Source organism: Myodes glareolus, chromosome 7 (genome assembly GCF_982192425.1).
Source record: "Myodes glareolus chromosome 7, mMyoGla1.1, whole genome shotgun sequence".
Classification (NCBI taxonomy): Eukaryota; Metazoa; Chordata; class Mammalia; order Rodentia; family Cricetidae; genus Myodes; species Myodes glareolus.
The window spans coordinates 20,455,221-20,470,745 of NC_142032.1; the positions used below are offsets into that span (position 1 = coordinate 20,455,221).

Consider the following 15,525-nt stretch of genomic DNA (forward strand, 5'->3'; position numbering starts at 1 on the left):
CAGATCACACAACGCAACACTTGGTCCCCAATCGGTGGCACTGATTGAGGGAGAATCTTAAGAGGTGTAGCCATCTGGGAGGAATTACGTCACTGGAAGCAGGCTTGGAGAGCTCAAAAACTCTTTCTATGCACCTAGTTCCTGCTGCTATGCACGTTGCTCACATGATGGAACTGTAAGACAAGTAAGCCCTTCTAGAAATAGCCTTGATCACGGTGTTTCATCACTTCACAGAAAGCAGGCTGATATACGTGTAGCCTGGAAGGATTGAGAGCAGAGCCTTGAGGAGAGCTACTTTGTAGTGCTTGCAGCCATGTTAGCTACTTTGTACACTTGCACCCATGTTCATAGCAGCACAATTCCCAACTGCCAAAGGCCAATGGGTGCGCAAGTGATCAATACGCCCAACAGATTGCCGTCCAGCCTCCAACGGGAGGCTGACCTGCACACACTGCAGCCGATGCTCTAGGAGGACCTCTGTGCCTGGCCGCTTTCACCAGCAGTGTTCCCTGGTTCACCCTGGGCTCATCTAGAAGGCCCTGGGAGAGAATAGGTTGCTGTCAAGGCTTACACTCTGCATGTGGGATGATCAGGATATGTCCATCTGAGGAATGCATATATCAAGTGGGGTGTGGGCAAGTTGGGGGTAGGGGTGGGAGGGAAACAGAGCACCCACTGAAGCCAGCACTGCCAGTACCAAGTCAAGGCAGATCCACTACACGCTTCCAGAAAGCCTAGCGAAACATGTGTCATGTGCCATATTCGACCCTGGAAGAGGTGAGGAAAACAAACAAAAAAAATTATCAAACCAGGACTGGGAGGTTGTGGTGCACACCTTTAATCCCAGCACTCAGGAGGCAGAGGCAGGAGGATCTCTGTGAGTTCAAGGCCAGCCTGGTCTACAAGAGCTAGTTCCAGGATGGGCTCCAAAGCTACAGAGAAACCCTGTCTCGGAAAAAAAAATATTATCATACGAATAAAACAAACTTGTAGTCTTGTGTGGGGGCTTTGACATCAGTTCAGGACTCCTTCAAATTCCTGTAAAGCCACCCCTGATTTGGGCTGTGGCGTAGAGGGCAACTCTGTGGCTTTGGAAGAGAAAGGTTTGTCACCGGGAAGGCAAGGTTGGAAAGAGGTAGGCCAAGAGGAGGGCAGGGCTACCCAGGCCAAGGGGAGGGCAGGTTTAAAGACTTTGCTAAAGGACTCGGGGGCTCGACTTGGAGTCTAGGGGCCGGGGGTTGGGAGTGCCTCAGGCAGGCAACGGGAGCTTATAATGCATGGTAAGGAGGTGTTGTCTTGATTCCAACAGTAATGGGGGTATAGAGTAATTCCAGGACTCACGCGGGGTTCAGATTCATGGATCAGATTCCTCTCGCGGTGGCTGTGGCTTTTCAGAACAGACTAGGGGAGAGCCAGGATGAATGTGGGGAGGCCCTTGGCACCCCTGCAGGGAGCTGGCACAAGGCTGAGGGCCTGAGGTGGGCTTTGCAGGTAGCTAGATCCACCTGCAGGTGACTTTCCAGGGTCTGTGGGCCTCAGGACTCTGGGCAGTGCTGAGGAGGCCCACCCTTTCCTTAGTAATCCCTCCTGATCACAGCCCAGGGAAGATCCAGCGGGAAGAGTCAGGTGCAGCAAGCGGCTCAGGGGTTCACTTCATTCCCATCCAGAGTTTCCCATCACCACCTCAGGCTTGGGCCGCCATGAGAATGTGCTGGCGCCTAGAGAGCCGGAGCAGCTGGCACTCCAGGCTGGGACACTGGTGAGGAAGTACAGGGAGCTTGAGACAGTTGAGCCTGGGCTGAGCCTCCTGAAGTCTAAGCTACCCTCTTTGTATTGTCTCAAACTCTTTGTATTGTCTCAAACTCCCAGATTCTGTGACTATCTTTGCTTCCTAAGAGGAGTCAAGAGCTCCTGGTTTGGTTTCCCCCACATAGCTTTGCTTCTGAGAATTTTCTTCAAAAGCTTTTGCCCCTGAGCTTTTTCTTTTAGCCTAGGGCCACATAGGAGCGGCAGAAGTGGGGACATTTGCCACCGGGGTGTGCCTCCTCCTTTGGGGGATGATAGAAATGAGCCCATCACTCTTGGAAGAGCGAGAACTGTAAGAGGGGTCTGCTCTGGTCTTTAGCCTGGGGTCTGGGATGTGAGTGGCCGGCTCCTTCTGCTTTACCTGGGCCTCTGGTCAGTACCAGCCTGGCCTGGGGACCCCACCCACCAGGGAGCCATGATCCTGGGGGAGAACAACCATAACAGAACAAGATAATCGCCAGCAGGTTACCCTTAGGTAGAGAGCATGGGTGGAGGATTGGCTATTCGTTGTCCTTGGTGTTTTAGAAATATGACATCATTTAAATCCCACCGCACCTTTAGGAGGGGGGTATTGTTCATCATTCTCATTTTACAGATAGGGAAACTGAGGCACAGAAGATTTGAGCTCCAGGCCTAAGGCCACATAGCTAGTGTGGTGGTAGAACAAGGACTGGTCTCTGGCCCGAGTTTTTGCCCACTAAGACCATGCTTAGCTGGGTGGACTGGGAGCCTTCGGACGCTACTGCTTAGGCAAAGCTCTGGGTCTTACTACAGGACCCTAGGACACTCAAGGGACCTTAGCTCTGTCTAAAGTCTTACTGTGCCTGAGGGTATAAGGTGATGAGGCAGGAGGAAGCCAAAAACGTCAGGCTTCATGGTGTAGGGGAAGAAATCTGGCCGGTTCCCTCGTTTCCTCACCATCTATGGGCTGTGCACCACTGGGCAAGTGGCTTCTCTACTTTGTGCCCATTCTGTTCTGTTGATGCGAACATCAGCAGGCTGGGAAGAGCGAACCTGCTGCTAGGGGGCTGTGAGTGCAATGAGACAAAGAGTGCTTGCGGCAGGTACAGACTATGAACCTCCTAGGATCCGTAAGGAGCAGTGGCGGCTGTGGGCCTCAGCGGCAAAGCCTTGGGGAGCCCAGGTCAGCCCTGAGGCACACTACCGGCTGCTCTGACTGCAGGGGTCCTGCAGGGGTCCCTGCAGCATGTCTTCTGGGAGAGGGTCTCCATGGCAACACTCTGGGACTACCTGTTGGAGGATAGAGGCCAGGATGTTGTATTCTAGCAAGAGGCCACGGCTGCCCTGCTGAGGCAAGGCCTTGACGACCTTGGGAAGGTCACGTCTCTGCTAAGGCCTCCATGATGTTTCTAGGTTGCTGCTGCCCTCAGACATGGGGAAGAAAGGCTTCTCCCTAGAGAGGGGGCACTTAGATCTGGTCAGTGAGAGTGAGGGTCCGTGGGGCAGACTGAGGCTGGGACGGCTGTCCGGGAAAGTACCAGCAGGGACCACTGGGAAAGAGGCTGTACTTGTGCTGTTGTGTGAGCCGCAGTCCCTATCCTCGCCCATCGAGCCCCTTTCACATGGTGAGGGAGTGTTAGGTAGGAAGTGAGGAGGAGGGGCTGGCTTGAGGTGTGTGTCCCAGAGTACTTACTCACTGGCTCAGTGAAAAGGGAGATATGCAGGTGCCAGACATAGTCAGGAATTCCTGCCTGCCAGTCCACCTCCACACGACTTAGTGGGAATTCTGTGCTCTGGGCTTCCTGAGCTCCATGTTGGTACTGTCTCAGGCAGACAAGTCCTAGCATTTGTCTTTTCTCGGTTTGGTCAGTGGCATGCTGGGACTATGCTATAGCCAGCTGCCTTAAAAACAAGGAGCCCCAGTGTGAGCCTGTTCCCACGGTGTAGCAGAAACCAGAGGCCTCGGACCAGACCAGTGACTCCTAACAGTGAAGTTACAAGTACAGATGTCTGGACTAAAGGGTGAGCTGTGCCACACTGCAGCTTCACAACCAGAGTCTTCTTCTTCTTCTTCTTTATTTTTTATCTTTATTTTTGTTTTCCTTTTTTAAAATTTGGTTTTCTTTTGGGGAGGTTGCAGGGCAGAGGGCAGATGCGAGAGGACAGGGAGATAAGTGGGATTGGGATGCGTGAAATCCACAAAGAATTGAAAAATGTTAAAAAAAAAAGTTGGTCTTAGCAAGTTTATCCGAAGCACCTGTAAGATTACCTCAGCTAGATAAACGTTGTATCCAAAGAAAACAGACTCAAGAGAATAATATTCTAGAATATCCACGGGGATTAGCCCTGTGATTATTCTCAGAGAGATGTGGTTTTCATTTTTTCTTTCTTTTCCAGGAACTTGAAAAAATATTCACACATCACTAATTTCTAATTAAACATTTTTCCATTTAAAAATTTTATTTTATTATTAAAAAAAATTTTAATGAAATCAGTTGGATACTATGTAGGATAATGAAAATTAAAGTGCGAAAAAGCAAGCTGAGAAGATACTAAAGTCATCCTGTTTCTAACCACTCAGCAGTTACAGCTATTACCATGTGGCCCCGGGCTCAGTGCCCTGTGCACAGATCTGTGTATGTGTGTGGGTCTGCAGGGAGGACATACTCGGCTTTCGTGGAATACAGGCTGTCTTGTGACCCAGTGCTAGGTTCCACGTGCCACTGTTCTAACGTTTTTGTCCCTATAATCGGTCAAAGGTGCACCTTTATAATGAGAAAGACGAAACTACCGAAACGACCTGTGCTATGGGGTTTGCAGCCCAAAGTCTCATCATGCTGGCTCCGAGGGAGGCTGCCACGCTGCCGTCAGTTAGCCGCCATCAGAGGCAGTTAGCAGGGTTCCCGAAGACGGTCCCAGGGTTTGAAGAAACGTTGTGTTGCAGAAGGCACAGATTGGTGGCCATTCCAGGAAAGAATGTTTAGATCAATAAGATAAAGCCTTGGCATTGACAAGAACCCCCATCACATGGAGAAGATGCTTCTCACAGCAGTTAGAATGAGGAGGGGCTTGGTCTGGGTCACATGTCGATGGTCTGGCAACTTGGAGCATCACCGAAGCCCCCTCTGATCCTAGGGACAGGAACAGAGAGTCCCAGGCACAGAGAGCGATGGCTCAAATGAATTACTGACTTGTCAGCTTTGATTGTCAGCCTGGGCCCTAGAGTCAGAAGGTCCTGGCTAAGGGTTCTGTCATCTCTCAGTTGTTTTCCTTGGGAGTACACCCAACACTGGAGAACTGTTCTTCCCTCATCTTTCAGATGGTTGTGATGGCAACTCAGGTGAGCACTTAGGTTCCGGGGCATTGTCTAGACCACATAGCTCTCAACACAATCCAGGACAGAGTGCCTTGGGCCTGGTTTGAGCTCATGGCCATACCTGGAACTTTTGGTCACTGTTTGGTTAAGTGAGAGCGATTTACAGGTGAACATGAAATGTGTGTGTGTGTGTGTGTGTGTGTGTGTGTGTGTGTGTGTGAGAGAGAGAGAGAGAGAGAGAGAGAGAGAGAGAGAGAGAGAGGTGGGAGGTCCTTCTGTATATGTGTTGCTTTTATTGGTTAATGAATAAAGCTGCTTTGGCCTTTGGCAGGGCAGAATATAGCCAGGCTGGAAGAGATATAGAGAGAGAGTAGGTAGAGTCAAAGAGATGCCTAGTACCCGCTGAAGGAATCAGATGCCAGAACTTTACCCGGTAAGCCACAGCCTGTGGCAATACACAGAATAATAGAAATGGGTTAATTTAAGATATAAGAGGTAGCAAGAAAGATGCCTAATTCGTTGACCAAACAGTGTTGTAGCTTATATAGTTTCTGTGTGGTTATTCAGGTCTGGGCAGCTGGGAAATGAACGAGCAGTCTCTTTTTGCATGTGTGTGTATGTGTGTGTGTGTGTATGTGTGCTCACGCGTATACATGTATGTACTGGGTGCGGCATTTAGGTTGATGAAAAGCATGCAGGCGATGGTGGCAGTGGTGGGGAAGAAGAGTCGGTGTGGCTCCTGCCTCGGAAATGGAGGGGACAGCTGGGGTCTGAATGTGTGTTGTGGTAGCTCAGACAGTGCACGAACTTTCTGGTACTGACGTTTTCAGAGAACCCTCCCTCTGGCGTGGCCTGGCTTCCTGAGGCTGAGCAGATGCTTTGGGGAGAGGAATTGCTGGATGGAGTCTGAAAGAACACTGGGAGGCGGGGTGGAAAAGGGCCACACAGCTTCTGACGTGGGTTCTGTGTCTAGCAGGCCGATGAGGATGCAGGTCAGAATCTGTTCTTGTTTCTGTAGGTGGGCCAATGAAAGGGCAGATGTGACCTTCAAAGGAAGGACAGAGCAGACACCCAGGGTGGTGGGCGAGGAGGAGCCACAACATCAGTAGGTCTGGCCTCTGGGATAGGACTTCAGGCTCCTTGGCCAGGTCCTCCAGGTTCCTAACTGCCTCAGGAATGGCCTCATGGGCTCCTGTATGAACCCTTCATTGGCTCCTTGCTTTTTCTCTCCTTGCTTTCTCAGGCACTGTGTTTGCTTAGGCTCACAGCCCCCAACTCTTTGTCTGTCTCCCACTCCCCTCAAACTTGTACTGACTCAGTGACTTTCCCTTGAGTTTGCTCCACGCCTCCTCCAGGCAGACTTTTCTTGTCTTGTGGTACTCAGCTCAAGTCTCACTTCCTCGGTGTTCCTGAACTGCACGACCCTCCCCTGATTCTCCTGCGAGCATAAGGCACTGCCACCCATGATGATACTGCAGTGTCCCCAAGGGCAGTCATGGTCTTTACCTGTTTATGAGGCTGTCACAATTGGCACCCTTCATTTTATGGGTACGGAGTCTGAGGTTTGGTTAGGATGACCCAGAATGCCCCACCCTCCACCATGGATTATTTCTAGATTCTCTCCTCTGTGACCTATCTCTCCATCTAAGTGAGTCCCCAGAGTAGAGTCACATTTGAGGGTTTCTGTAACCCCCAGCCGTATACCATATTCATGGTTCCTGCTGCGGGAATGTGGACCGCATAGAGGCTCAGGCCTGCTGGGCTTCTTGGCTGGGAGGGTGAGGGGGTGCTTGAGCTGAGCCAGGTGGAGGGGCGTCTGAGCTGAGCCCTGGGGGCTCAGACCACTCTGTTCACCATTTCCTTTCCCTGCTTTCTCTGCCAGGGAGCTCAATGGTAACAACATCACGCGGATCCATAAGAATGACTTCGCTGGACTCAAGCAGCTTCGAGTGCTGTGAGTATGGGTTGCTATCCCCCTCCTGGTCTGCCTCTCTCCTCACTTCCTGCCTTGGGTCTCTAGACGGAGTTCTGGAGGGGAGGTAAGGAGTCACAGCTAGCCCAGGTCTTCTGTTGTGGAGTCAGGAGCCTCCCGAGTGGATGGAGGGGTGATGCTGAGCGTCCTGACCCAGAGAGGCTACTGCCTTTCACATGGCTGAAAAGAATGGTGGAGGACTTGAATGGGGGCAGTCTTGGCCCTTTCTTTCTCTGGGACTGAAGGAAGAGCAGGCGGCATGGAAAATCTACAGGTCTCTGCTCAGTTTGCTCTGGTGGAGCACCAATGGCTGGAACCTAAACTGCAGATAGGCTTTGCTCAGGTTCTGGAGGCTGAGATGCTGCATCAGTCCTGATCTGTGTGCTGGGACTTCACCTGGTCTGGCTCCCTGAGCACACAGAGAGGACTCACTAATCCCTGGGTATCAGGGCTCACCCCAATTACCACATCACTTTCCCACTGTTCCTAACAGCCTTGCCTTAGATTCAACGTATCGGATGGAGGGGTGGAGAACACAATGCATCAGATGGAGGGTTGAGAAATGCAGCATAGCCATCATCTCCAGTGATCTCAGAAGGACTCCTCAGTGAGTCCGCAGGCACTGGCCAAGAGGGCGATGAGGGGGACAGCAGAAGGCAGGCATGACTTTACTCAGCTGTCCGAGTGGAGAACCTGGAAGTGGCCATTACTGCCCTGCTAAGCAGCGGGCCATCCATAGTGCCTGCCAGGCAGGGTAGAGGTGAAAGGCTCATTTTGGACCTCCATCCCTCTGTGCTTTGCTGATATTGGGGAGCAGAGGCACCCTTGTCACACGGGGATCCGACCTCACCCCCTCAGTTAGCTTTGGAGGCCCTGCCCTGTCTGGCTGGCAGGAAACTCACCATCATACAAGCAGAACCCCTTAGCTCCCACTCAGGATAGTACAAGGGTTCAGAACTGCACACTTCACAGTTCTGGGGCTCTTAGGGTGAGTGGGGGGACCTTGTGGATGGGAGCAATGAGTCCTGGAGTCTTTGCTACTCCAGAGCCTACCCACATCGATCAAAACTTTCCTCTTCCCATTCTGGGGAGTCCTCTTCTCTTCCTGGAACTCCTCCCATAGGCCTCCAGCAGAGAGAAAAGTATACACCATGCTTCAAACCCTGCCTGAAGCATGCAGGAGCATGCAACCCATCTGCTTGGGAGAGGAGAGGGGAGAGAATACAGGATAAAAAGTACTTCAGTATCTCTAAAATGATCACGCAGCATCCCATGTCTTGGTGAAAAACGCTGCCCACCAGTCAGATGCTGCGAATCAGAGCATGTTGGTGGGGAAGTTGCAGAATCCCATGGAGCCAGGTGGTTGCTTGGCCTGGACACCCGCTCCTTTCATCAGCAGATGGGCCTAGGACTACGGTGCAGACAGTGGGGGTGTTGTCTGGCAACTAGCATTCTTGCTTATGTGTGTGGGCTCTGCCCAGTTGGGATGGTTTTCCTCCGTCGTGCTGGCCATGTCTCTTGGGTGCATGCTCTGGGCCAAAGGACAGCATGTGCCGCTGAAGCCTAGCACCTTTGTCAAACATAGCCGTGAGCATTGGCACTGTGCTGCTCTGGCAGCCAGAGTTTGCTGTGGGAACTGAGTCGGGGTATGTGTGAAGCTGTGACCACTTCAGTTGGAACTAGGATCTACCTGGGGCCTGGGAAAGGCTTGCGTCCCACTTCTGAGCCCACATTGTTCTAGTAAAGCTTGTTGGGGTTCCTAGGAACCCTTGCTTAGCACCCTATAGCTCTTTTGTCTCTTTGTCCCCCAGGCAGCTGATGGAGAACCAGATTGGAGCTGTGGAGCGCGGAGCTTTTGATGACATGAAGGAGTTGGAGCGACTGTGAGTATAGGATGTAGGCTGGGGAGTGTGCTGGGGTTGCCTGAGAGGGTGGGGTCCAACCTGAAGTGTGCGGGGGGTCCCGCAGGCCTGAAGTGTGGCGGGGTCCAGCCTCATCCTGTGTCAGCAGGCCTATAGCCTATAGTAAGGACTGAGGTGGTGGGAGCCAGCCTCACCCTGCCTGAGAGATGCCTTGTGAGATGCTAATAGAGAGAAATAGAAACCAGCCCCCATTCCCATCCACGGCATAGCCCTGCTGTTAATCTCAGAACATGTGATGGCAAAAATTCATCCAACTGGAATTTCTTCTACTCATCTTTCCTGAGGTATGGCTACTGTTCATTGATTTTGGATTCATAAAGAAAGTCACTGGTATGCTGAGCAGAACTACCAGGAAAGCCCCCTGTTACTGGAGGTTTCTTTCCCGCCCACCAGTTCCCGAATAACCACTCTGAGGCTTAATATTAATTACAAACTGTTTGGCATAATAGCTCAGACTTTGTATTAACTAGCTCTTACAACTTAAAATAACCCATTTTTATTATTCTATATTTTACCACAAGGCTCATGGCTTGTTACCTCACATCTTGCTTCCCTGGCGGCTGCTGGCATCTTCCTGATTCTTACCCCCCTTTTCCCTTTATCTTTGCTTGAATTTCCTGTCTGGCTCTAATCTGCTTGGCTATTGCCCAAATCAGCTTCTTTATTAACCAACGTTAATAAGACATATTCACAGCATATACAGAAGGGTATCCCACATCAGTCCCTGAACCTGAGGCGTGCTGTCTTAGCTACAGGGCCACAGTGCAGCAATGAGGAAGCTCAGGGTTCCGTGGCTGGCTTCTGAGTGGGGCTTTTAATTCTGAAGCTGGGTCTTGGTGGATTTTCTGCATTTCACATTGGTGATAGAGGAAAAGAAAAGTGAAGATGGGGGCGGCACTCACCCCTTTATTGTGGTCAACCATTTGGTCCTGCAAAATGGTTTGGATGCAGATGTTGGGTGGGAGAATCCCAAAGGTCATGCTCTTTGACCAGAAAGGTCATTTTATATTAAGGAACTGACCGGGAAACCGGCTAGAAATTAATTTATAATTCTGGGTATTCTTTGCAAATTACCAAAAATTAAAAAGAGCCATTTGGGTGGAGGTAAGCTACGTCAAGAGTGAAATATCATCAACATCCCTGGGATGTGTTCATAATGTGAATTAGTCAGAAAGACAGAAACTGATGTTTGTATAAATAAAACCAGAGAGCACATGCGAGAGAGAGAGAGAGAGAGAGAGAGAGAGAGAGAGAAAGACAGAGAGTCATGAGTGTCGTAGAGGAGGAAAGCAGTTGAGACCCCTAGCTCTTAGCAGTGCCCAGAGAGGAGGCGATGGGATACTTCTGTTTTGTTCTTTGTGCTTCTTCCGCTTTTCCCTTGATTTTCTCACGATGACTTTCTATGGCAACTGCAGCTGATTCTGAGTGCCTTCTGCTGCCAGGTGGAAGGTGAAGCCCTTGACCCTGTAGCATGCCATCTAACCCCAAGATAATGCTCCTGCAAGTGGCATTCCACAGATGAGAGACCAAGGTGCCCAGAGGCTAAGCCGCATGTGCAGAAGAGGGGATTAAAACCAGATTGTTTTGCCTTCAAAGCTTAGACTCTTAATGAGTAAGACCTAATTAATCTCTCTCCTTTCATTTTTATGGCAAAGAAAACAAAACATTAAACAAAGAGAAAAGGCATGTTTGCTACATTGTCTTCTTGCCCGCCCAGAAGATTCTCCCGCCCCGCCCCCCCCCAGCACCCCCCTCAGCCCCCCCGCCCCCCCTCAACACCCCCCGCCCCCCTCGCACCCCTCTCCCCCCCCCCCCCCGCCTTAAACTGAGCAGTCAGCCATCCAGCGCTAGGCCAGATGTTCACTCTGTGTTTGCTTTCTTTAAAGCCCTTACAGTAAAATACCTGGCTCTGAGGTCCTGGCTTGGCTCTAATCCATCCCACCCACCTCTGGTGCTACCTGGCCGTGGTGGGAGGGGTCTAGACTTGACAAGGCCTGGCCCTGCTGCTGCCACCTGAGGCTTGGCAGAGCCTTCCTCTCGGTCATGACTTGTCACTGCAGATCTTGTCCCTTCTGTCCGGTTCAACTCTGTTTCTCGGGCTGGGTCACCAGCCACTCCACGGCAGGCAGTTACTCTGTCCCTAGAGGTGTCAGGTATGCACTGTGCACCCCTTCAGTGAGCAGTCAGTGCAATGGCCATCTGCTCTAATTTGTGGGAGACCATGGGGATTGGTTTGTGAAAGCTGGTGGAAGTGGGGGACCAAAATCAAAACGCCCAGACTGTGAACATAGCGTTTTCAATTAAAATGGAAATGTGCGTTTATTGGCCCCTTTCCCAGCCTCACCCCCTCCACCCCCGTCCCAAGAATTTCTCTATTCCTTTCAGTATGAGACAGTGACTGGGGTACAGTATGGCTTTATTCACCCAAACCACACACCCAAACCGGGTATTATTTTTTTGTTTGGGTTTCTTGAAGGTAGAATGAGTTTTCCTTTCAGCACCTTGGAAGCAATTTGGGTTGAGAATTAATCTTTTTACTGAATTCAACAGTCCTTCAATTGGCAGCTTCCCTTTTTTTTCCTCTAAGAGCTTTCCAAAACAGCCAATGTAATTTTCATATAGATGACTCTCTTCCCAGTGGTATTTCATTTATTTGTGAATGAATTTGATTGAATCGCATAATCCTACTTCTAAGTACCTGTAGTAGCATAAACAAATTTGAGGGCGGACATAGCTGGTTCTCCCAGGCAGTTGGGAAAAGTCGGAGTGTAAGGTCCTGGTAGTCATGAGGCCTGAGCTGTCCTGTTGCATAGTGGTCACAGTCATGGAGCATGCTCAGGTGCTTGGGAAGTCAGCTATGCAGAAGCTGCAAAAAATGTCAGCTTCAGAGGCCTCTATCAGCCCAGAGAGGCTTGCACAAATCGCTTCCCTCTTGGCTCTCAAGAAGGCAACTCAATGAAGTCAGCAAGTATCTGATAAGAACCAAGCTATGTGCAAGATGGCGGCATTAAACGTTTACTCCTGGGGGTTCTGCAAGGAGGAGGGTATGTGCTTGAGCCAGAGCATTGTTATCACACCTGAGAGGAGGAAGCTCACCTTCCCCTCTGTTTCTGTCCTATGAGAGGAAGGCGAGGAACATCTGTCTTGTGTCAGGAGTTCAGAAAGGCTAAGTGGCAGGGAGCCCTTGGCTACTGTTGTCCTTCTGTGGTACCCATGTGCCTCTGATTGCGGTGGCCACTCCTTTAGCATCCTTTGATTTTCAGTATAAATTAGTCATTGAATTCCCTCCCTTTCCCTCCCCCTTCTGAATGTTCTTAAAGATTGAAGCCAGAAAAATGAGAAAGTCTTGGGGGAAAACAAAACAAAACTAAACCTAGCAATTACCAGGCAGTGTAAATACAGGATTAATTTATTGGACTGGGGATAAGGGACTGGGAGAGATCCGATGTCTGCTCTTGTTGTTTTAAGGCTTACATTGGTAGTCCCTTTTCTTCTGAGCCAATGACAGGTTTCCCTCGGAGCCTGCTCTTTAAAGTCGGTTTCTTCCAGTTGGTCTCCTAAAGCTGTAAATCTGATGTTCGTCCTGTGCTGGAACATGGTGGTCCCCAGTGTGGTGACAAAGGCTTTTCTCACGTATCAGATGAAAGACGACCTCAGAGGAGGTAACCATAGATGAGTTTCTGCAGGCTGCGTGGAGTTCAATTTCTTCCTGTCAGTCCAGAAGGGATTTTTTTTTTTTTTTTGCTGAGCTGGCTCATGGTCAGTCAGTGAGAGAATCACTTGGGGACGCCTTGCTGGAGACTGGACGTCTTTCTTTCCTTCCTTCTTTCTTTCCTTCTTTCTTTCTTTCTTTCTTTCTTTCTTTCTTTCTTTCTTTCTTTCTTTCATATTTATACCATCATCTGCTACAGTTTCTCAAAAGTTAGACATCATCCCTTGCTGCATTCTACACCCTGGTGTTAAGGAATTAGCGGCTTTAGTTTGGAACAGTTACTCTTCCCATGGCAGGTCTGGATCCTTGTGATGCTCGATGCTCTACCTTCCCGAATAAGGCAGATTCCAGACCCAGACTTCTGGCTCCTGCCTGTGTGTACAGCTCTGACCCCAGAACAGCAGTTCTTGACCTATGGGTCATGACTCCTTTGGGGGTCAAACTACCCTTTCACAGGGGTGGCATATCAGACATCCTACTTATCAGATAATCACATTATGATTCATAACAGTAGCAAATTTGCAGTTAAGAAGTAGCAAGGAAATAATTTTATGGTTGGGGGTCGCCACAGCATGAGAAACTGTATTGAAGGCTTGCAGCATTAGGAAGGTTGAGAGTCACTACCTATAATATTGAAAACTATGAAAGCACTACCTGGGCATTGAAAATCAAAGAATGGCTGGACACAGTTCAGCTCTAGCACTTTCCTGGCATTCATGAAGCCTGGGTTTACCCCTCAGCACTGAAATAAAACCTCTGCTGCCTGGCAAGGAATAAACTGCTGAGCAAGGGGCACACCAGTATTTGAGTATCTTTTTTACTGTAATTTGAGTTTTTTTTTAAATTTTGATCTTAAAAATATATTTATTTGCTGTTTTGAGACAGGGTCTCTCTGTGTAGCCCTGGCTGGGTTCAAACTCACGGAGACTCGCCTGCTTCTGCCTCTGAAGTGCTGGGATTAAAGGTGTGTGTCACCATGTCTGGCACCTGAGTTTTTGTTGTTTTGTTTGCTTTAAGCAAACATTTCTCTGTCTCTGTTTGTCATTATGTGTGTATGTGTGTATGTATGTATGTATGTATGTATGTATGTATGTATCTATCTATCTATCTATCTATCTATCTATCATCTGTCTAACTTCCCCCCTTTTTAATATGGTCTCAGTCTGTCCCAGGTTGTTTTAGAACTCATTATGTAGCCTAGACCATCCTCAAACTCAGGGTGATCCTCCTGCTTCAGCATGCCAAGTGCTGGGATTAGAGGCATGCACTTCCATGCTCATTGAGAGCATTCATTTTCAATAATAATAATAATAATAATAACAATAATAATAAGTTATTGTCATTAAAAAAGGGAACCAGAGCAAACAATAAAATAAAAACAAAAGAAGAGCCCCACCAGCTAGACAAGCAGAAACCAACAGTGTCTAGGCAAGCACGGACAAAGCACGTAAGCTCTGCGATGTTCAGCACCCTGCCTTGTTGGTACCTATCACACATTTCATAAGGTCAGGGATATAACTCACAGCTGGGATTATCTGGGGATCAGATCTTGGTGGATCGTGAGGGGGATAAACAAAGAAGGAAGGTCACGCTTGCTGTTTAGTTGAAGGCTCATCCCCCTCTGGTGCTGTATAGCCGAGTGGTCACTCATAGATGAGCTGTGTCTTAGGGAAGGTGTCTTGGGGGCTCTGCTCTGGTCCTACTGGGAATCAGATCCAGGTCCTTAAGATTTGGAATGCGGGGCTTTCTGGCCTGCGCGGCCATCTCCCAAACACTCATGTGACTCCTGCCTCTCCTCCTGTTACCTTTTCCAGACGGCTGAACCGCAACCAGCTGCACGTGTTGCCTGAACTACTGTTCCAGAACAATCAAGCTCTATCCCGACTGTGAGTTACACACGTGGGTTGCTACCCACCCTGTGGGGAGTGCGGGATGGAGTCAGTGGCCTTGACCTTGGGCTCCCATTTCCTGCTGGCTGGAAAGGCTGTGGATTGAAGGCCAGACCTTTCTGTAGGAAGTCTGTGTGGGGCACTTTTCCAGGCAAGAGTTTGAAAGGATCCTAGTCCAGCTGCATGTGCTGTTGCTGGTGGCGGGGTGTCACAGGGACGGGCATGTCTGCAACTGTGCCCACAGTCTGCTGTGGGATTTGTGGGGTGTTTTTTTGCGGGGGGGTTCGAGACAGGGTTTTTCTGTGTAGCCCTAACTGTCCTGGAACTAGCTCTTGTAGACCAGGTTGGCTTCGAACTCACAGAGATCCGCCTGCCTCTGCCTCCCGAGTGCTGGGATTAAAGGCGTGTACCACCACCACCCAGCTTGCTGTGGTCATTCTTACCTCCTTGTCACTGCCTTGTGTGCCTGTCTTGGGTTGAATGTTTATTCATCCCACTAAACCCCTTTGACCCTGTTTCTATTTTCAGCTCTGTCTACCTTTGGGGTTATGCGCTCCGTGAGTGTGTTTATTTCCGATGCTGTAAAGTCATAGCTTTGCTGGATGTCAGTGCACTTCTTCCACGTATAAAGGATACTGCCTACTTGTTGCTCCATGAGTCTCCATGTTTTTAAGTCATTCTACTGTCTATTCTGTTTTGAGTTGTATGGGCCTTTGCAATTTACTAAGGAATCTCCAGTGCAGCCCCACCCTACCAGCCTAGGATCTAAGTTTGCCTCCTCTACGACAGGGAGTTCATTGTAGGTCTGCTATCTTGCATATCAGAAAGTTCTTTTTTTTTTTTTAAAGATTTATTTATTTATTTTGTTTACAGTGTTCTGTCTGCATGTGTGCCTGCAGGCCAGAAGAGGGCACCAGATTTCATTACAAATGGCTGTGAGCCATCAT

At 49.5% G+C, this 15,525-nt stretch overlaps 1 protein-coding gene across 1 annotated transcript in view; it reads left to right on the top strand.

Annotated features, from left to right (window-relative positions):
- Slit1 (slit guidance ligand 1) overlaps positions 1-15,525 on the top strand; it is a 154,423-nt gene that overhangs the window by 11,266 nt on the left and 127,632 nt on the right. Inside the window, exons 2-4 of the mRNA XM_048452878.3 lie at positions 6,966-7,037; positions 8,867-8,938; positions 14,504-14,575. Coding sequence (XP_048308835.3) covers positions 6,966-7,037; positions 8,867-8,938; positions 14,504-14,575 — 216 coding nt within the window. The remainder of the gene's footprint in view (positions 1-6,965; positions 7,038-8,866; positions 8,939-14,503; positions 14,576-15,525) is intronic.